The following is a 22,009-nucleotide window of genomic DNA, read 5'->3' on the forward strand; positions in this document are numbered from 1 at the left end:
CCTGCGTCCAGAACCAGAGGTTGAACAACGCCGCGGCTTAGAAGCATCGACTGTGTGTGAGGTCGTCAAACGTTGCGATGCCCAGCGTGAAAGAATGCAACGATAGTGACGGCGAAGAAATGGACCAGGAAACGCCCGAAAGCGAGAAAACGAGCAATGATGACTCCGACTCGTCGTCGGGATCCGAAGATGAAGACAGTTCAGGTACGTTGCCCATCGAACTCCCTCAACAAAACAGCGTTCGCGAACAGAAAGAGGGGAAAGAAAAAAACCGAATGTGTCTTCGTAGGACTCGTTTTTCCTCTTCATCAGCTGGTGCTGTGTTGTCTTTTTTGTCTGTCAACACGGCAACGTTTCTGTTGCTGTTTTTATTGTTTTGACCGGGTTACTGATTTCCATTAGCGGCACGAAAGGCCACGGATCTTGCGATCATGAGATTGTCGAGATAGCGCCGTTGAGCAGTGTTCGAAAATGTTGCATACGGCAAGTGCAATTTAGCGCGCTTTTCAGAACGGACGTGGAATCTGACCCTGCGCTCTAAATTAAACATGGACCCGAATGTCTACGAAGACGGTATTCGAGCGTTTGAGCTTGGGTCATTCGTTCCCTTGTAGCTTTATTCATTTTCATGGTAAAATTGAATTGTCACAGAGACGAGTATCGAACCAAATGGGTCTGATGATAGCGTAGATTGATCTAGGGACGGGTTCGGGAACACCTGTGGTCACCTTTTCAATAAAATTAACCCTGGTTAATGGTTAAGGTTGACTGAGGTCTAAGTGTCAGTCACTTACAGAAGTGTCTGTGTACAAAATTTGATGTTACACTTTGGAGCAGTGTAGTGTGAGTTCTATTAAAGTACTACAATATAAATTAACGAGTTTCTGAAAACTGTCTTCGTTTTGTGTGGATGGGCGTACTAATTTCTGTAGCATTTCTTCTTTGATCTTGACCGTAAAAATTTGCTTCATGTGCTGATGCGTTTTGTTGCCCATCAGTTTTAGCTTCATTTATTACTGTAATTAATGGATGTTGTTGTTATTAAATACCTTAGAGAGAACCCATGATGGTAGAAAGGTAATGAATGCAACTACTGTCTCGAACACAGGTCAGCATTTGCCTTGCCTTAACCAATCTTTGTTTCACACTGTGTCCAACTCCAAAGGGTCCTAAACATTGCTCTACAGTGTAGCCCACTTACAGCGATACCACATATAACGATGTACTGCTTATAACGATTAGTTTCTAGAGTTTCTAGACTGGAAATGATCAGTTTTTAGTCCAGATACAATGATAATCAATTATAACGATTGAAATTTTGGGTTTTCTCATTATTGTTATAAGTGGGTTGCTCTGTATAGCCTTGGCAATCGTGTAACACTATTTCAGAATTTTCTATCACTTTTAGCAGTCTGGGAATGAGTGGGTTTTAAAGGGAGTATTCAAGAATGTGGTTAATTCAGCCACCTTTGTGCACTTCTCCTGAGCCCATGTTGCATGCTTCCCTCTACAGAGGTTACTTCATTCCAATAAACATGCACTTCTTTGAAAGCACTGTTACATAGCAGCATGACTACGTCAGGTTGGCCACACAAAAGTGAACAAATGAGTGATTCATGAATGGGATCCTTTCAGAAATGGATGAGGAGGACTGTGAGAGGCGGCGGACAGAATGCATCGATGACATGGCCGACCTCGAAAGGCAGTTCATGCACCTCAAAGAGAAGTGAGTGTAAACACATGGTTTTTAAACTTTTTTTTTTTTTAATTTTTATTATTACAGTTGACTTTTCTTCATTCAAACTTGCAGGTAATTCCAACTAACATGCAGGTCCCATCCTATGCGTCTCTATGGGATGAAACTCCTTGCAATTCATACTTCGCTTTATTCAGGCAAACTTTCGGTCCCCCTCGAGTTTGAATTAACAAGATTCGACTGTACCGATGGGGGAACTTGAGGAATAAAGCTGTTTTTATGTAGCTTGATGAGTCCTCGGCACCCCTACCAGGCATGCAGCAACACAATATACCGGGTGATTCAAGGAGAGGCCAGGCTCTTTAGATCGACTTCAAAATTCGATTTCTTAACCTATCACGCTACGACTTTGTGCAGCGTTGCCCACAGATGGTGCATTCTTTTTTTGTGAAATTTGCAAAGAGCGAACTTACCTGAGGAAAAAGTAAAGAAAGAAAAAGGCTTAGCTCTTATGGAAACGCAGCGACGCCACCAGTCTTCAAACAACACGGCGCCGTTTCGCACGGGAGACAAGAGATGGCCCAACGAACGTCGCCAACGAACGAGCATACGGCGCCGAGAGCCGGCGTCTTTAGCAGAAAACATTTTCGACTCAAAAGCGGCGCGCGTTCCGCAGGCAGCGACAGTCGCAGAAACAAAAACAGGCGCGGTAACAACAAGGAACTGCAGTTCCTTGTCTGCTGAAGACTCCGGCTCTCGGCGTCATATGCTCGTTCGTTGGCGGCAGTTGGCGTCGCGACCGTTTGCGCCATCTCTTGTCTCCCGTGCGAAACGGTGCCGTATGCGCCGTTTCTTTACTTTTTCTTTCTTTACTTTTTCCTCAGGTAAGTTCGCTCTTTGCAAATTTTACAAAAAGAAATGCACAACCTGTGGGCAACGCTGCACAAAGTCATAGCACGATAGGTTAAGAAACCGAATTTTGCGGTCGATTTAAAGAACCTGGCCTCTCCTTGAATCACCCTGTAGTAGAAAAATCAGGGTCGTCTCCTGAGGAAAGGAGGACTGACAATTCCAGAAGTTATTTCTTGTTAAGTTTGCTACTTGACTACTCTCCAGAATGTTCAGGCAGTAGATGTTTCTATACTCAGTGCAGAACATGAAAAATGTAGCTTGAAACTGAAACTTCTGCTTGTGATGCAAGAGGGAGAGAATCTGATGCCTCCGTCTAGCCCAGCACAAACAACTCTAGTGACAAACATTTTACGCATTTTTTCTTCTTTGTTGGTGTTAGTTTTTTTAGTTTTCGCAGATGGCATCCCATGAACGATTACTTATTTCACTGCTTAATTTACTTTTGGCTATAAAGTTGTTTTTCTGTAATAGAACAACAGTTGATGTTACTGGAGATACCTTGGCTGCATGTGTTTCAATTTGTAGTGACAAAACTTCTACCTTGAAGAAGTCATACCTTCTTTTGCCAAAGGCACGCCGCTGATGTTCTGTGAACTTTTGCACTTTTGAGTTGTTCTCGTAGCATGAGTTCATCTGTTAGCTTCGTTTTTTTTATTTTTGTGCGGCAGTGGAAATGCATATAATGGCAAAATGCAGAAAGCAGATATTTCTTCTCACGTTTCTCTTAGAGCATCTTTTTTCTACGATAATGTGGACCTCTAGAACATTGTGATGTACAAAGCTGGACACAGCTGGCACAAACAAGGAGTTGTCAGCTTTTTTACAACTGTGCCACTATCATCAAAACTGCTCATCTGGTAGGATGTACGTACCTGAGGTAATAACTTAGGTAATAATACCTACAATTCGCAGCTGCCCTCCCTCCCCTTCCCCTCCCCTTCATATGAATAAAATGCACAGAAAAAATGCTGCTGTCATGTTTGTGCTAACATCCTTGCTCTGTGTATCGACATTCTACTCTAGTGATGAGAAATTCTATATAAAGTACAAATAATAAAAAGCAATGGTAAGAAGGACACGCATGCTGCGCTATGTCCTTCTAGAGGTGTCCTTCTAGAGGTCGCTGCATTCTTCACATTGTCTTTTTCCTCTTTGTAACCCACTGATCTGCCCAACTGCCATCAGTGCTACAAGGCTATGTGAGTTAGCACAACATTTGCATTGTGTACACTGCACGACACTGTTGGAGCAAACAGGACACTGCCACTATTTCATATTGTACCAAAAGAGAACATTGATGTCCCACCAAAATTCACCGCTGAGGTTACTGCATTCAACGGCGACTCTCCGCCACGCTGCTATTTTTAATGGTAGTCGTTTAATATTAAACCGAAAAAGGCAACCATTTGTTTGCACTAACGGTGTTGTGCGGTGTACCTTGTAACTCAGACTGACATGCAAACTAACACTGACAACCGATCGTTGCCGTAACGGGGGTCTCTCCGACACGCCGTGATGGGGCGGATTTGTCATGTCGACCGACCGTGCCCCTTCCAGGTTGTACTTTGAGCGGGCCCATCAGATCGAAGCCAAGCTTGAGGAGGTCAGGGCGGGTCGCGCTCCTGAGTACCTCCAGCCGCTGGAGGACCTGCAGGACAACATGCGTATTCGGATCGAAGTCGCAGGTATGGCTCGTGCATTGCATTTTGTTCATTCACTCTCCGCCTCGTTGAAAAGAATCAAGTTGTTCCATGGCCTCGCAGGTTTAGAATGGCGGGACAAACCCCCTCGTACAGGGCCGCCTGCTCGCCGTGATATTGTTTCTGCGTCTCCACCCGACCGCCGACGGGCGCACTTTGGTTCACCTCGATGACAGTATGGCGCCCGGAACGCGTTTCTGACTTGGTGATGCCTCGTGACGTCGTCGAAATACAGTAGACTCATTAATTCAAACTCCAGGAAGTCACAGATTTTAGTTTGAATTACCAGAAGTTTGAATTATCAGAAATTCATCTAAATATGATACTAGACAACATTATGATTTGTTGCATGGATAGCTACGCATACAAAGCAGATTTTGGCCAGTTTCCTCTACATAGGCCTAATTATAGGCAAATACAGGCATAACACATTGGTGAAAGAACTGTGACATTAAGTTTATTCATCCGGCAAAAAAGTTGTCGATTGTCAGTACATGAGATCTCAAAACAAAATTTTCAATACCAGCCAATGCAAGTAGCTCTTTACGGGACTCTTCGTTTGCAGACAGAAACTTCCGGAGCTGAGCAATGTGCTCAAAAGTCTCTGAGGCTGTGACAGTTAGTAGTGGGTCATCCCTTTCTTCATCATCTTCACTCTCACTGCTGCACTGTGCTGGCATTACTTCCTTATGTCCTCTAATGAGTCATCACGACAAACACAGACATCGTCGTCAAGACTAGCATATTTCGCCAGCTCGGCGTTCACATTATGTGCTTCAAGGCCAGAAAGCATGATGCCAGTGAGCTGTTCCCCATCCTCGATGTGGTCTTGGTCATCATTGCTAGTCTTGAAGATCATAATGTGAACGCCGTTTTCTGCTAATGTCTGCCCGCTTGAGCCCCATTGAGTGCACTTCTTTCCGAGCACCGGTGCACTGCGGAGAAGCAACACTCGCGAAAACAAGCTCCGCGGGTATTGCTTCGCTGCGGTGCACCGGTGCTCGGAAAGAAGCGCACTCAACGGGTCCGCGAGAACAAAAAAGTATGAACTAAGCGAAAACGCCGTTCGAATTAAGCGGCTTATAAATACATAAAAACATAGCGGGACAACCAAAATTTTCAAATCTGTTTGAACCAACTGGAAGTACATAATATCCGAGTTTGAATTATCGCGAGCCTACTGTATCACTCAGTCGCCGGCCGTGGTCCTGGTTGCATCACATCAGCGGTGGTGGCAGACGCCTGTTCTGCTGCAGGTTGCTCTCTAGTCTAACAGTCGACAGAGGCTTTGGCAACCAAGGGTTGGGACGCCGCAATGATGACGACGCTTGCATTTGCTCGTGCTTTTTGCCAGGTCTTCTAGCACCGATGGCCAGTAATGCGACGTCTAACAGCAGGACATTCCGGCTTTTGCGACGTCATTTCTTGCCACTTTGGGGCCACTTTTAATGCATAGGCAGGAAAGGACACTAAAAACACTGGTCGAACACGTGTTCTAAGCATTCTGCTAACAATGTAGCAATAAACGTAATAACAAGGAGCTGCTACAAGCCAGCTGACAAAAGCTGAATGACCGAGGAGGTTGTCCCGCTATTCTTAACCCTTTGAGGGTCACTACTGTGCGTATGTCACGGTGATTCACATTTAAGGGGCAACTCCGGTTCATTTTCGATATTCAGAAAACTATGTAGCCGTCTTCAGTATCATATAGGAAGACCCCATGTCAAATATTGCGATCTAATTCCGTCTACATATTTAATAAACTGGCCAGCAAACCTTCAAGTGACCCAAGTCGCCGAAATCTGCCAACTCTTGCGTGCGACGTGAGACGCAATCGTCAGCGCAGTCAATGCGACGGAGTTGAAGCAGCCAACGTTGAGCCACTACGTCAGAGGCATGACTACGTCATTCTCACGTTTTGTTTGTTTTTACTTCTCGGAGCGAAATGGAACGATGACGTCATGAGTTTCTCCTCCCGGTGTTGGCTGAACGGCGTCCATATGATCACCATAACGCGGATGCGCCAGTTTGCGCTGCCCTGCGCGCTTATCAGTCTGTTTCTCCGCTACCCCTCTTCTCTTTCGTCTTTTGCCCTTCCCCCTGTCCCCTGGGCCATCACCGTGCACGCCATGCGAAGCGACCTGCCTGCGTCGCGTGTCCTGTCCCTCGCCCCCCCAAACGTCACAAGACCACGTGGTTCGACGTGACGTGGCCATGACTCTGACAACACGAGACCAATGTTGCCGATGCAACCGAAGTTTCGGTTTCGGTATCAGCTGATGTTTAAATTAAGATTACACAAATAATATTCCACATTTCGCAAATCCGAAGACGTAGAGCTGTTTAGTAGTGCTTTGTGAAATGGAATCACATGTAAGCCTAAATTTTTCGGAATTGAGCGGAGTTGCCCTTTAAGAGTTACCGCCTAAACGCGAAGCGAGGCGCGCCCCGGGAGGTGCTGCTATTTGCTACTTCTTTTGCAAACACTAGTCATTGTATTCATGCCATGTTCCAGTGTTTTGATGGGCTGGGGTTATTTGTAGATCAGAAATTGAACGCTTCATTCATGCGGTGCGGGCGAGATGATCACTTTGAGTGTGGGCTGCTCTCATGGTGGTGGGCCATAGCTGTCGGAGCTCCAGCTTTTTCGATTTGGACCTCCAATGTTTCTTGGAGTTAAAGTCGAAGGATGCGAGCTCATCATCCGATGCAAAACCTCTGTAAAGTACTTCCGGTTCCTGACACCACAGGGATGTCACGGAAGGGGATGCGCCAACATGTGACTGAATGAAAGGAAGGCGACAGCCTCTTGCCCTCAATATTTCCATTCAATGATTTTCAGTCTGGACAGCTTGCAAGCACTATGTGTGCTCCCGTTAGATACTAAAGAAAGAAAAACTTGCACACCGACTTGTTACTTGTGTTACCTGTTTGAAAAGAACTTGGAGCACTGCAGCACACTGATGTCAGTGTAGCGTCGGTCACACCGCAGGCAGTGGTTCCCTCGTGGGCATCCTCCTGAGCCGAGCTTTGCCCGAATTCCTACCTTGCGCTTTACTTTTTGGCTGCAGGAATTCTTCGAGAGATGAAATTGAAGAACATCAGGAGGAAGTATGAGGCCGAAGAGACGGCAGCATTGCAGAATTTCCAGGTGAGACCTCCCGCTGTCAACTGTTCACGACTCCACCAAAACGGACGGCACCTATAGTCTGTTGCAACCTAAGAACGAAGGGCAAGGGTAAGACGGGCCGGGGAGGAGGGAGCAGACGGAACGCTGGAGAAGAAAGGAGGAAACCTTCTTCTCTCTTTAGCGTTCCGTCTGCTTCCTCCTCCCCGGCCTGTCTTACCCTCGCCTTTCGTTCTTAGGTTGCAACGGACTATAGGGGGAAGACACTGAAGTGAACAGAACAGGTCCTTTAGCGATTTCTGCTCTTTCCTTGTGGCTTCTGTGATTACGTGTTGTTAGCGGTTGGCACGATGAAACAATGAAACAGTTGTCCCGGTGACTTTGTCATTACTGTCGTATCAGCGTGTTGCCCAGCTGGCTCTGAATGCAACCCACTGTACCGTGTGAACCTGACATAGTGCATTTATCAACGTTCATGCGTACTGCAGTCCTTCCATTGCTTTTCTGAAAAAGGTCTAGCCGCTGGAAGCGCGTTTACACCAACACATCGCTGCATGTTTGAGTGTTTGAGGCGTAGTGGATAAAAATTGGGGCAAACCATTTTGTGTCCAGTGCTGGCTTGCTAAAACCCGAGCGCTGTGCATTGGGCTGGCACATGGCACGGCACGACCTGCTTTAGACTGCCATATTTGCACGACAGTGTAGACCCCTATACAGGGTGTGCGGAGGTAAACATAAACAAATAATGGCCGATTTTCCTGGGGTGTATGTTACTTCCAGTTGGCAATTGTTTTTGCTTGTTTTTGGGGACCCTCAGTGAGTAGCACATAATTTAAAAGTTTCACCGGCAAGGACTAACTGTGGTACCTCCCAAAATTTGCTTTTCCTGGATAATATCCCCTCCTGTTCCATTGGGTGAAAGGAAGACGCACTTGTTTCTCAAGGAAATGACAAATCTGCCGAAAGTATTGCGGGATCAATTTCAGGACTACCTATTCGACTAGCCTGGTTCATATACCTGTGAAGGACTTCAAACCTGCAAAACCCTAAACGCGTTCAACTACTTCATGAACGGCGAGGCATCGGCAGTAGGCACCTACCTCCCCCAGGTGCCGAAAATACGCACCGGGCTTCCCCACAGAGCTCGCCGAGCAGGGTCTTGGCTTTAGCGGACAATCTTCTAAAGTTTTTATTACGCTTTCTATTACGCTTTCTTTAGTGCGATGCGAGCCTCTGTACAATTTTTTAGTGTTTCGATTTGCTTGCTTTGTTATTTGAGGTTCTTTCCCGTATCATGGCGCACACTGCATTTGTATGTGCCGTAGTGGCCCGTCGTCGTACGGAAAGAGTTGGTTGAGGTGCCGCGGCGCCGGCGCTACATTCTGGCGCTTATTGCGTTGTGCCATCTGCCGGCAGCACATCGAAGCAGGCTAGCACCGTCTGCTAATGCCAACGCCCAGCAATCGCCCGGGCTCGGTGGCGTCAATGGCGTCCCTCGTCTCGAGATAACGAAGATAACTCTGCTCATGGCATTTTGTTTGTGCCAGTACGCGTCGGCAACTAAAAGCACAGCACTGGGGCATTTCTAGAGCATAGCTCTCGCGGAATCGCTTGCCGGTCAACCAAGAGTCTTCGTGCACCCTCCCAAACATATGGTAAACATAGGAGGATTGGAAGTATTTCTCTCCCCCGTCACGGCGGCCGGAAGTGGTGTGCACACCCTGTACAGGTCGCAGGAGTCACGAATAGAAGCAAGAGGCGCGAACACAATAAGCCGTGCCCTGCATATCTTACGCCGTCGGCGACCATAACAAACTCATCAAGATCAAGAATGGAGATGCTACCGCTCGTTGCACAACAAACTGTCTCTCCTGAGTGCCCCTGAATGCTTAAAAGGTCTCCAATTGGATTGCTGGTTGGAACAGGAGCCAGAAAGACTTCCAATACCATATTTTCTGGGGACCCGTAGGTTCTTTCAATGTCAGTCGAAACAGTTGTCTGGGCACCATGGCAGTATAGATACCCCGAGGCTGTTTCTTCGCACTCTGACCGGTGTATTGATTGATTGATTTGTTGATTATTTGAAATGATGCCTCTGCTTCTAGGAGGGTCAGTAGAGTATATTTTTCTTGCGACATTTGAGCTCCCGGTTAAAAGGATGCTTAACCGAAGCTTAGATTTTGCGAAATAAGGCAGCACAAGTGTCGAACAAGCGCTACGAACTCCAAAACATGGCTCATACATCAATCTTTCAAACGGACAGCTGTATTTCTGGTAAAGAAGTGCGCGATCGAGCGAGGAATGTGACGTTGCGACTCTCCTGGAACAGTTCAGGATAAGGGGAAGCGGCTTCGCTTCTCTCCTCCTTGTTTCGGTTCACCAGCTCAAGGGGACGAAGCAAGGAGGAGAAAGAATGAGAATTGCGACGTCACATGTCTCGTCGGCCTCGTCGGACATGTTCAGTTGCGCACTTCTTTTCCAAAAATACGGCCATCCGTTAGAGATATCGCTGTACGAGTGATGTTTTGGGGTTTAGTAGCAACCCGCCTATCGCTCCGGCCTTGTTTTGTAAGTCTCGCCTATTGTTGGTCGTGTAAGAGTCAGTCGACTGAAATTTATGTTTCTCCTTTTAAACAATGCATCTAAAATAGAGAAAAACAAGTATGTTAAGCGATTGGAAGCGAGAGCCGCTAGACATAAACATAGCGACACACTCGTTGAGTATTCCTTCAATAACAACAGTTTTAAATACTCATTTTTGCCTTCAGCCATAAGCGACTGGAACAGTTTAGATAGGCGCTTTTTTAGTTGTACAAGTGTTGAATTGTTTACTTGATGCAGTTGAAGAACAATTACTTTGTCAATTTATGAATTGATATGTTTTTTTCTGTTACAAGAATGATGCAATATTTTGCTGTTCTCTTTTTCTTGATATTTGCCTGTTGATGTATATTTCTATTTCCCCAATACCTGCAAAAATCCCAATGGGATTGGCAGTATTTTGAGATAAATAAGCTGCAAATTTTGGTTCAGCATCCCTTTAAAGCGTCTTTCGTCTTTCCAGAGCGAACAAGCCTTGCTCAGGGACTCACTCAGAAGCGAGCTCGAGGAGAAGATAAGACGACTGGAGGAAGACCGCAACAGCATCGACATCACCTCAGGTGCCTCCACTTACCGTGTTGCGAAATCGTCCGCAGCATACCTGCCAAGTCTCCTGTATTACCCACGAGACGACCAAATTTTACCATTTTGTATGGTTGTATGGTCGACAAGAAAATCTCCCAAAAAATGCAAATTTGAATCGAATGTTGCTGAACACTCCTTTGGTTTTGCTTGTACTATGCTCTTTCACAACCTGGCCGCTTATGGAAACCTTTGTACCAAGAGAATATTGAGATTTATGTTGGCGGGTGTAAAGGATATGTAATGGGAAGTATGCCCGTTTTTCATGGGACCGTCCAGCACTCTGCTCAAACATCGCTGTTTTTATGGACCAGACCAACTGCGGTTGTCTTACTTCTTTGACTGTTGACACTCATGAAATCATCAAATCTCAATAAGAGAACACCATTGTTACAACTCATGCTAGAGGTCTACCATTCACTGTTTGTATCCCTGTCACGTTCAACCGTGGCGGACCCCGAAATCAGAAAAACAGGACGAACAGCTTACGAAATTCCACTGTACATACATATATTTACATATATAAACAAAGCGAAAGGCATAAGCAAACATACAGTACAGTATAGTCTTAGTCCCCTAGAACCAAGTCTCTGCTGCGGGCACTCAAGACCTTGAAGTGTCCCTGCTCGTGTGTACTTGCATGTTTCTCTCCCTGATGAAGAACATCTTCTTGCTGCTCCGATGAAGGACACCTCGTTGGTTCACGGTCGACTCCCGGGAGCGGGCCTTGGGTGGGCTTCCTCCGGAGCATAGCCAAAGTCGCCTCTGTCGTTCACCGGACCAGCACTTTTTCATCCCTTCGATACTCGTTCCCCTCAACCTCTTTTTTTCTTTTTCACGCAACATTCCTCGTTCATCTTCTCATCTTCTTCTCTTTTCTTCTCCTGCTTACAATTGTGACAATCCCTAACATTGATGCAAATACAAAGGTGTCTCTCCTGCACTGTCACAATTATTTCTTCTTGCTTCCAGATCTCTGGACAGAACAGATCACTCACAAAAAGAATAGGCGCAAGACCGACGCCATGACCTCGGACAAGCGGAAAAAACCGGTCACCGTCTCAGATATCCTTTGCTCTTTGGTTACTCTTGACGGCATCTAGGGACCTGCAGCCTTTTCGCTACTCGCGGGGCATGTTTGGCAGCACACTTTGCTCAATGAAAGTATGGGAAAACATTTCCAGGTTGCATGTGTTTGTCGTAAGGACAACTTAGCGCAAAGGGGGAGTCATAGGTACTTTTGACTCTTAGCTTTTAGGCTAGGTGGCGCAACCTACCGCCCAATATAAACGGTGCAGCTGTTAGCACCCATCTGTCCATTGTCCCTCACCACTGGCCATGTTATTCTGTTGCGTAAGCTTTGCTGAAGTTCCTACCACACCGGCGCTCTGGCAACTAAATTTTTAGACCTTAGGGCAATCCACGAAGGTACTCAGGGACCCCTGGGTTCCCACATTCCGGGGACACTGTTCGAGAACCCATGCTAAGCGAAGCATATTAGCGACTTTAACAAAACCTTCGGCCAGGACTTTTTTTTTCTGTATATCTTGTTTTGTTGATGAACCTTGACAGTGTCGTCTAGCAAGTCCCTACATCGTGTACATGCTGCGCGAGAACGAAATTCTGGAAGACTGGACGGCGATCCGGAAGGTAAGCTTGAGCGTGCCCCGTGACGGAGTCGGCAACGTTGCATTGATGCAGCTCTCCCTCGTCTCTCCCAGGCGCTGAAGGCGGCGCGGCAGAAGAACGAACGTGAGTACCTCTCCGTGTTTATCTAATTTATATATTTCCATATATATATATATGTATATATATATATATGGAAGTGTATATATATCCATATATATATTTCCCCGAAGGCCCAGAGGCATCAAAGAGGGGAGGGGCGAGAGGAAAAAACAAGATTATAGGATATAGATTAGCTTAATACCTGTTTACATCCTGTAAAGTCCAATAAGAACACAAGCGGTAAGGTTTAAAAAGACGCTGAACCTAGGAAATATATATATATATATTTTTTTAATCCGTTTAGTACAGAAACTTTCAAGATAAATGATTGTTAAAAAAAAAAAAAATTTTTGTCCAATGTTTATGTTACAATACAAATTTTTCGATTTGCCGGCAAAACACAAATTGTACTCCTGTAGGACAATGATGATAAGTCTTTGTACCCGGCTATCGTGCGCTTCGATATCCAGCGAACTCAGAGCGCACATTAGTTGGGTACAGATGCTCTCGTCTTCATCCCACAGAGGTACAATTTCGGTTTCACCCGGAAATCTAAAAAATTCGTATTGTAACATAAACAAGATAAATAATAAAAAAATTGTAACAGCTGGACTGGCTGCAATAGGGTTGAAGGAAAGCGGCGAGGTGGAGGCATTGGGGACCCCTTTGGTCCAGTGATGGACAAACATGGCTTCGAACATCGGAAGATTGCCGGGAACACCTATGGGTGTATGGAAAAATTGGCAACGTATTGGCAGCTGTGTGCATCATTTACATTTCTGTGGGAAGCAACCACCGCGAAGAAAATAGAAACGTCCTTGAGTGTGTTCGTCGAGATATCCACAAATTGGATTGAGGCATCTCCGTGCTTATATTGGGAGATTTTAACGGACATCTGGTTGAATTAGACACGCGGGAAGATTGCAACGGCAGGGTAATGAGACCATTGCAAGAGGATCTCGAACTGGAAGTATTGAACCTAAGGGAAGAGTGTGAGGGACAATATACATGGACAGTGCGAGACCATCAGGCCTGCATAGATTATGCACTCACGTCAAACAGACTTGGCAGGCACCTTCAAAAAATGGTTGTGGATGAAGAGGGCGAGTGCAGTGTCAGCAGCGACCACAACAGCATCTTCCTGCACTTTGGTACTGTTTAAAAAGCTCCGAATTGCACGCGTGCAAGGTTACGACCCCACTGCGCGAAGAAGACATAGATACTGTTCACCAAAAGTTTAAAGAGAGTACTCGACGTGCGCAAGCCCGCAGCTATGATGATTTTGCAACCGAGCTTAGGATAGCCATTGCTAAACACTCCATTCGTAAAGAACAGGGGAGGAAAACGAAACCTTGTTCCATGGTGGGATGTTGAAATTCAACAAGCAATTCAAATACGACAGGAATCTAACCGGCGACACAGACAAGCGCTAAAGACCTTTGGGAAGAATCCTTTTACTTTACGACTATGGGAGAAGTACCGAAAGAACAAGGCAATCACGCAAGACATTGTGGAAGCAAAAAAACAAACACAAGGTCATGGCGGAGATCAGAGATGGCGGAAAAGGAGCTGTAGAAAAATTCTGTAGATATATGAGATCTCTAGATGGCAAAGACGGTGCTCCTCAACTCCTTGATTATGACAGTGGATGCCCAGTTCAAAATGTTGGAGAACTGCTTCAGCAACAACTCTACCTTCTGTTTGGCTCTGATGTGGAAATTCCTGCAGAAGACAGACATGACCAAGTCTGGCTTAAAGAAGACTTCCCATCGGCAACCTCTACAGATGAATATGCAACCCCCCGGGGCGGGTGCATATAGATCGCACACTCACGAGATTACACGCGAATACATCGCAGGGCTTGAACGGAATATCGGCTGAGGTGTTGAAACGCTTGAAATCAGATTCACGAGATCAAATGGCGCACCTATTTAGTCGCATAGTTCGCGGCGATGAACCAGTTCCCAGTGATTGGAGACGTGGTCGAGTCACGTTCATTCCCAAGAAAGCAGGCAACAAACAACGATTGAGTGACTATCGCCCTCTCACGGTCACAGCTGTTGCGTACAGGGTGTTTGCAAACATTCTCAATTTGCGCATATCCTATTGGGCCGAGAGTACTGGTGTTCTCACGGAACTACTAAACGGTTTTCAAAAGGATCGTCGGCTTGATGACAACGTATTCATCCTGACGCAGTGCATAGAGATCTCGCGGGCGGAAAAGCGGAATCTCATCTATTGCTTTCTAGACGTTGCTAAGGCATATGACGGTGTCCCCCATTCTTTGATGCTAAAACAACTTCAACAGCTCAACATGCCTGAACTCTGGGTAGGCTTAATACAACGACTATATGATGGCAATCACATGATGGCAACGTTCAACGGGGTCGCCTCTAATGACGTTCTGGTGTGCAGACGACTACGTCAGGGTCTGTCCGCTGTTACCTGTTCTTTACGTGCTCTACACATCCGGTGTAGAAAGCACTAGAACGCACGGGCATTGGCTTTTCCCTGCAACACACTCTGCATGGAGTTGTCGTCAGTTGGCGGCTTCTTGGACTCGCTTTTGCAGATGACATTGTCCTTATGGCCGATAGCGTGTCAGACATGAATGTGCTGCTCATCGCCTGTGAAACAGAAGCGGCTCGACTTTGACTACGGTTCAATGCCAAAAAGTCGGCTATTGTCCTTTTCTCCGGTGACATGGAGGGCCTTGAATCCCTTACCATTCAGAACGCTGTGCTCCCCGTTAGTACCAAGTACATATACCTCGGGGTAACACTAACTACTTTAGCAGATTGTCTGGCAGAACACCACCAAAACCTTAAGACATCGGCACTGAGAAAGCGCAATGTGCTTCGTCGAAAGAGCCTGTGGAGCTGCGACCGTTATTTAATAACCCAAGAACTGTGGAAAGCTGTCACTGTACCAGGCCTCACCTTCGTCAATGCTGTTACATGTGTCCCCAGCGAAATTAGGGAATACCTTGAGCGACGGCAAAGAGAGATCGGCGCCAGGTGCTGGGATGTCACGGGAGAGTGCCTAATCAACTTGTCCAAGGTGACCTTGGCTGGTCCTCGTTTGAGGCACGGTAGACCAGCAGCAAGCTGGAGTATTACGCCCGACTGCAACTTATGGACGGAGATCGCTGGGCACGAAGGGTTTTTATATACATTCATTTAAAGAACCTACACACAACATGGAGGCGGCGTACCAATCGGCTCGGGACAAAGTATGGCGCCTTCTCGATGAGCGACGAGCCCTCTACCAAGAAAGATTGGGTTGCGAAGGTGAGAGGACAGATTAACACCGCCGAGACGAATCGGTGGAGAGCCGACGTGGAAGAACATTCCACCATGCACCTTTATGCGGCTTTCAAGGTCAACATCGCTGCCGTCTGTTGGTGTGGAAACACACTGGGCAGCCGACTCCTTGCCGAGACCCGCGGTGGTGCCTTACGCACCTGCATCTACAGGCGGCGGTACAATGTGAACGTGGCCGAAACCGTGTGCAGTGCATGTGGTGAGGTAGAAGAAACTATCCAACACTTACTCCTTGAGTGTCCGGCAATCATACCTGCCGCCGGCGTCGGCACCCGCATTGAGCAGGCCCTCAATTTTACGGAAGAGAACAAACATATGATGTGCTCAAAGGGGAGGCTGGAGGCATGGTGGAAAGTCCACTCGTGATACTTCAGAGTGACTACGAACCATTTCTCTGACTTTCTAGTTCTTTTTATTTTCATTATCTTTCTCTTTATCTTCTTTTCTTTATTGGCATGTCTATTTTATAGACACTCGTTAAAAAGAGCAATTGCCACCAGAAATACATGCATACATAAATATTGTGCAGAAAAAAATTTTTTTTTTTTCTAGGAACATGTATTTTGAGACATGCCTGTCCTACCCAGATAGAAAAAAACATTTTGTTTTCCTCTAGGTTCAGTGTCTCTTTAACAAAAATGATAGATTATCGCAATTTTAAATGAACCAACCAGCGATGTCGACATGAAAGATGTGCGAAGGCAGTTCCATTCGGATGATGTCTTGGGAACGAAGCAGTCGATCTGGGCACTGGTGCGACGGGAACGAATTGCGACTTTCAATCGGTGGTCAACGCGAGGGAAGTAATTCGAAGGAGGAAGGAGAAGCTCATCTTTTAGAGCAGGGTTGGAGTCATAAATTTTATGAAAAGGACATAAATGAGAAATTTTGCTTAAAATCGAAATAAGAGGAAGAGATGTACGAGCTTTGATGGGATAAGACACTGGGTGTATGATGATGGACGCAAAAAAATAAATTGCAAAACCTGATTTTGTGCGGCGTGAAAATTAGACACGAGCATTTAGAATGTACTAAGGTAAATTTAGAATGTACTAGGTCTTAGAATAAAAGTAATTTCTTTGGTAATTACTAAAATTTAACCTTGCTTTCGTTCCGTCATGTTCCCCCGGGGCTAGGTTGCCTGCCCCACACTGCTTCATTTCTTACCTTGCTTGAATAGCTTTAAGCTGGTCAACACCTTCTGGCGGCGGAAAGGTGAATCGGAATGGCACCAAGTTCCTGTGTGCGGCAAGAGGTGGCCTAGTCTCCACAGCGGGATACAGAGCGGTCGATGTGGGAAGACGTGCAGTCGGAATTGCAGAAAAACCGGTTCACATTTAGTACACTGTGCAACACTGCTAGCTCGAACAAGCAATCGCCGGTTTGTTGTGTTTTAACGAGGAATCTGTTATGTGGCTGGCACCTAACCATTTTCATTCCCCAACCAGGGACGGAAGTCGGTAAGCCGACTGCCAGCCGAACGCTGACGCAGCGCTCGTCTCCTCACTGATTGGACACCGGTGTCGGCCGAGCGTCCACCTCATGTGCATCTGTGTTACTCGCGGCGGGGGGGGAGGACGTCACGTGTTCAGACGTACGGCGGCGCTCTGCTCCGTGAAACAAGCGTGCTCTGTGCTTCCCTGGAGAAAGAGTGCAGGAGAGAATGACAGAAAAGCAGACAAAATGCACTGTGCACCAAGGAGACACCCAGAAGCCGTTAGGCATTGGGCACAGCGACGCTGCTCGTCGAGCGCAGTGACCACCATTAATGCCGAGCCGCCTCCTAAAGCGTGGTCATCCTTGTAGTCAAGACAAATGCACTTCTGGCAAACTGTCGTACACAGAACCGCGGTGACATAGTGACAGTGCTTTTTATAACTATCCTTCACGATGTGGTGAGTTGTCGCCCTGCCAACACTCTCCCGCACGGGGGTAAACAAAGAGTGGCCAGCACTTGGGGGGCTGCATACCACTTTACCGCCGCGTCTTTCTTCTAATCTAATAAATTATGCACTCTACCGTTCATGCCATCCAGTCTCCACTTGAACGCGCAGTTTCTCCGCGCTTAATTTATTTAATCTTGAGTAGGGGTTTGCAAAGTCCTTGGTCTGAAGGAAGTTTTCGTGTGCTGTGCAGGTTAGGCTCCGAGTTTGTGGCAGCATTTGTTTTGAGTCAGGCATAACGACTGAGTTATGCAGATCCACACACCCTTGAGCACATTGCTAGCACAAAGCGTTAGGAGGCCAGTTTAGCGGACTAAATGTGTCGCGGCTTTGTTGCAGTGATGTAGTCTACGAAGTTCCAATCGTGTCGAAAAATTCCGAAATAAAATAGCTATAAAATGGAAGTGTTACTAAATTCACTATGGAAGCTAAGAATCACTTAAATGCCTTCTCTGTTTCGGTACCACATTGTGACGTGCGAGGTGTTGCCAGCTATGTACCGTAAAATCCCGAGAGACAACCCACCTAACATCAAGAGGAAATCAGGTGAAAATATGGAGTGGCCTTACTTTCGGTGTATAATGAAGAAAGTCTTAAAACACTACTATTTTAGGTCATGTTCCTTTCAAGCTTGTTATGGTGGCGAGGGGCAACGAAGCAAAGATGACTACTTCCCAGCTAGCAATGTTCGCTTATATTCCACCATAGCTAACTAGCCACATTTACGCCGAGGTCATTATTGACCCCAATACTACTATTACTAGAAGTCGGGTATCTTTCGGTGTTTAAAAAAAAATAAGCAAATCAAGCCAAAAATAGGGGTGGGCTATCTTTTTGGGGGGGGGGGGGGGGGGGGGGGGGGGGGGGGGGGGGGGGGGCATCTCTCTGAATTTTACGGTAGTCACACTATTTGCGTCTTCTCTCTGCTACAGAAGGAAAACCCTTTACAGGTGTGCAGACAAAGAAGAGAAACATTAACATAGCTTTCACCACACCCTGCTTTGTCACAAAGTTCCTCTTTGGGGTATCCAGAAAAGAAGGCACACCTTCAGAGTTTCTGATTTGGCCCAGAAGGTCGCCTGAAGCCACGAATATTCCTTTTAGGCACACAAAAGTTGCTCACTTTGAACTGGATTAGTAGCTTATTAACTGGGTTGTAGTTTGGCTTATTGTAGATTCTCTTACTAAAACCAAGCAGAATGTTGAATTGTGTCTGGTTGCTAGAAAAACAGGCAGAAAGTCAATACTCTAACCAAGGTTGAAAGAAGGCAAAAGCCAATGTTTCGATAACTGTCCCGTCGGCTTGGTTAGTGGGGGCTGATCACTAGTGGCCGACCAGCTACTGGTGTGGAGTCTTCAAGGTGCCCAGGCATATTATAAATGCTTCTCTTTGTTTTTTGGATCTAGGATTCCAGTTGCAACCATTTTTGCCAGCGCTGTCTGTTTGCCAATACGGTCACGCTCGACATTAGTGCTGCCTCGGGGACCGAACTGCAGTGGCAAAAATCACCGCTTTGCAAATTCTGGTTATTTTGGGTAACAAAAGCAAATGTTAACACTTCAATCAGTATCCTTCTTCACTGCGCACCATGACTAGTGGTTTCCTCTTCTCCGCTTGTCCCCTCTCCAGTATTCATTCTGCTAAGTTGGAGAGAGTGGAAGGCTTTGTGGGAGGGTCTTGTCTTGCCTTTCTTGACCTGCAACAGACTATAGAGAAGCAGTTTTCCCCTCAAATCTCAGTTTACCTATGTCCAAGGTAATGGATTGGCCTTGAAATATCTTTGTTATTTTGTGTTTCTTAAACCTTGGTTTGGGTCTTGCTTTAGTTAAGAACGGCAATCGTTTGTGCCGAACCTAACAATCATTTTCCCTCTCGTTTTAGTGCTCTTATGAGACTCCTTCGCACATCCCATCCTTCATCCATCGTGGACCCTCTGACATCCTGCCAGCCAGCCATGGTCAGATGTACATAGAGCGCTAGCAAGCAAGACCCATCAGCCATCATCAGCATCCCTATTAAATACCCACTTTAATATCATACTGTTTAACTGCCACTGCATGCTCTGCCTTGGTGTATGGGGGAGGGTGTTCTCTTGTATTAGTCACGCGTCTCATTGTCAACCGCTAAAGTATGCCATCCGTCGAATTTCGAGGCATTTTCATAATCTTTTGTGCAAGGCATCTCAAAAGTTTCACAGGCTTTCGTACGACACAAACTTGTGGCAGAACGGTTTCGCGGCCATTGTCGCCATGTGTTCTGCACGTGCGTGGCAGTGACGTCATCTAAATGAATGACTGCCCAATGGCCGCATCTTCCAGAAAAGTGATTTAGATTAGCACTCTTTGCATTTGATTTGGTGTGTTTATATATCAAGAGATGCTGCATGCATTTCCGAAGATGCACTTGATTTCTTCAAAAAACGGTATCCTTTTCTTTTTTTTGTAAGCTTGAGGGACATTGCATCTTTGCCTCCCTGCCTTTGATCTGTGTTCTTGCAGCCATTCTGATGGTCGCTTGCAAGGTTGTCTAAGGAGTTTTTAACCTTTTTCCCTGGGGTCGAGTGCAGGCAATCTGGCCATTCCACTCCTTTAGCACGGGTCACACATGCGTTTAGACAGCGGATTACACGGTTTTTAAGAATGCACAGCACTGCACAGCAACTTTCTATGTCCGTTTTGTTTGCGTCAATGTTTTGAAGCGAGACCCACTGTACCCGGGTGCAGCTCTCTGTGGCAGTGAGGCCAAAGCTACGAGTGCCTGTCTGCTTGTGCAACCTTGCAGCTCCAGTCACGCTGTGCATACGTCGTACGAAGGATGCGGCGTTTGCCGCTGACGCGATGACAGAATTACCCCGGGGCATGTCTCGAGCATGTTCAAAACAAGTTTGCTTCGTTCGTATGTATGCTTTGAACACGTCTGCGGGTGGTTTTTGTTTGATCAATTTGACGGGATCATCATACAAGAAAGAAACACTGCCTCAGACATTGTTTAGAGACCATCATTTGTATAATGTATTATCAGTGTGACCACGGATTGAGTGAGGGTCACAGCTGTGCACATGCACTCACCACTTTGTCTAAAATGTCGGAGAAGGTTGTTTTCGGGTCAGCAATATTGTCTTCGCTGGAGATGAGGCCAAACAGCTAGTGAAGTCGATTGTTGTTGTTGTTTTGTTTCTTTTCCAAACCTTTCCTTCAGCCTGCAGAATTTTGTGTGAATATTTTGCTCTTTGTTTAAATTATGATTTAGTGTTTTAATTATTTTGGTGTCTCTTGTGCAGTGTCTTTCTGGCCTCCCATGTCGCGCAATATAGTTTCTTGTAAATACCATTGCAGTCTTAGCGTCCTGGTTCTAGCACGGTATATTCGTGTAAGGAATGTGGAACTTTGATTGGGAATAAATCGTGTTGGAACAAGGGCGAGTTCTATTTGTGTAGGGCACCTGCCGTATTGAAGAGGGCGCCCGTGTCGTGTCTTCATTGGTAGAAACGTTCCAAAATGTCCAGCTTTGTGCGGCACTGTGGGACACCTCTTCTGGCACAAATGTTGGAATGCCCAGAGTGTCGCTCCTTCGTAGGGTGTCTCTTTTTGGTGTTTGCTTCAGATGAAACCACATGACACCGGCTTAAGCAATGATGCCCCGTAGAAGAGACTCAAGAAGCACTTGAAGTGAGGAAAGCAAATATGTTATTTGTACATTTCCTTGTACAAAGTTACTTCCTAAACTTACTTTCCATAGTCCGTCTTTCCTCCTGGAGTGATGCTGGTTCATTGCCGGCGAACGGCAGGCCGTACAATGTTTCACTCTCAGAATTTTTTGCCAGTTTTCCCTTTTGGACATATTTATTGTGACTGCATGACAACCTTTGCAAGTCCTGAAGGCGCATTAAACATTTACAATTTTTTTTTAGGCTGTTGGGACGTTTGAAAGGTAGATACTAATTTAACAGAACCGTTTTAAACAGTGACTGAATCTCTTTGAATCGAATCATGTGGCAGCTTATTTCATTTTTGTGTTGACAGAACTAGGGGTGTCGCGAACCAGCCGAGGTTCGAGTTCGACCAGGTTCGACTTTTTCGAACCTTTTGCGGAAATTTCGACGAACCTTGTATTGAGGTTCGACTCGTGTGCGCATGCGCGACAGGCTGGACAGTTGGCTTCGGATTGGATGATAATGGCTAAGGGATGAATTAAGGGCACCGCTGATTGGTTATTTCAGTTAATACAGTACAAAACAATTAAGTTATTAACGTCTTCATTGACTAAAATTGGTTTCTTTTAATTGCAACTGTTCATAAAATAAAATAACTCTTTAAATAAAAATAAATTCTCCAAACCTAGACATGCGTGTATCAAGGTCTGGCCACACTGTCCACAAAGTCGAACCGGTGGAATC

At 46.0% G+C, this 22,009-nt stretch overlaps 1 protein-coding gene across 2 annotated transcripts; it reads left to right on the top strand.

The window, feature by feature from the left end:
- Positions 1-75: 75 nt before the first annotated feature.
- LOC8024184 (breast cancer metastasis-suppressor 1-like protein) lies at positions 76-19,941 on the top strand. 2 transcript variants are annotated; one of them, XM_029993817.4, is made up of 9 exons: positions 76-204; positions 1,636-1,726; positions 4,166-4,293; positions 7,380-7,459; positions 10,500-10,596; positions 11,591-11,683; positions 12,204-12,268; positions 12,320-12,370; positions 19,495-19,941. In XM_029993817.4, the coding sequence occupies exons 1-8, from the start codon at positions 78-80 to the stop codon at positions 12,344-12,346; spliced, it is 708 nt and encodes a 235-aa protein (XP_029849677.2). In that variant the 5' UTR covers positions 76-77; the 3' UTR covers positions 12,347-12,370; positions 19,495-19,941. The 2 variants fall into 2 exon arrangements, with proteins under 2 accessions (XP_029849677.2, XP_029849676.2); XM_029993816.4 differs by having other exon boundaries at positions 12,340-12,370.
- Positions 19,942-22,009: the final 2,068 nt, after the last annotated feature.

The sequence above is a fragment of the Ixodes scapularis genome, unplaced genomic scaffold (assembly GCF_016920785.2).
Source record: "Ixodes scapularis isolate PalLabHiFi unplaced genomic scaffold, ASM1692078v2 PGA_scaffold30__3_contigs__length_599333, whole genome shotgun sequence".
NCBI classification, from domain to species: domain Eukaryota; kingdom Metazoa; phylum Arthropoda; class Arachnida; order Ixodida; family Ixodidae; genus Ixodes; species Ixodes scapularis.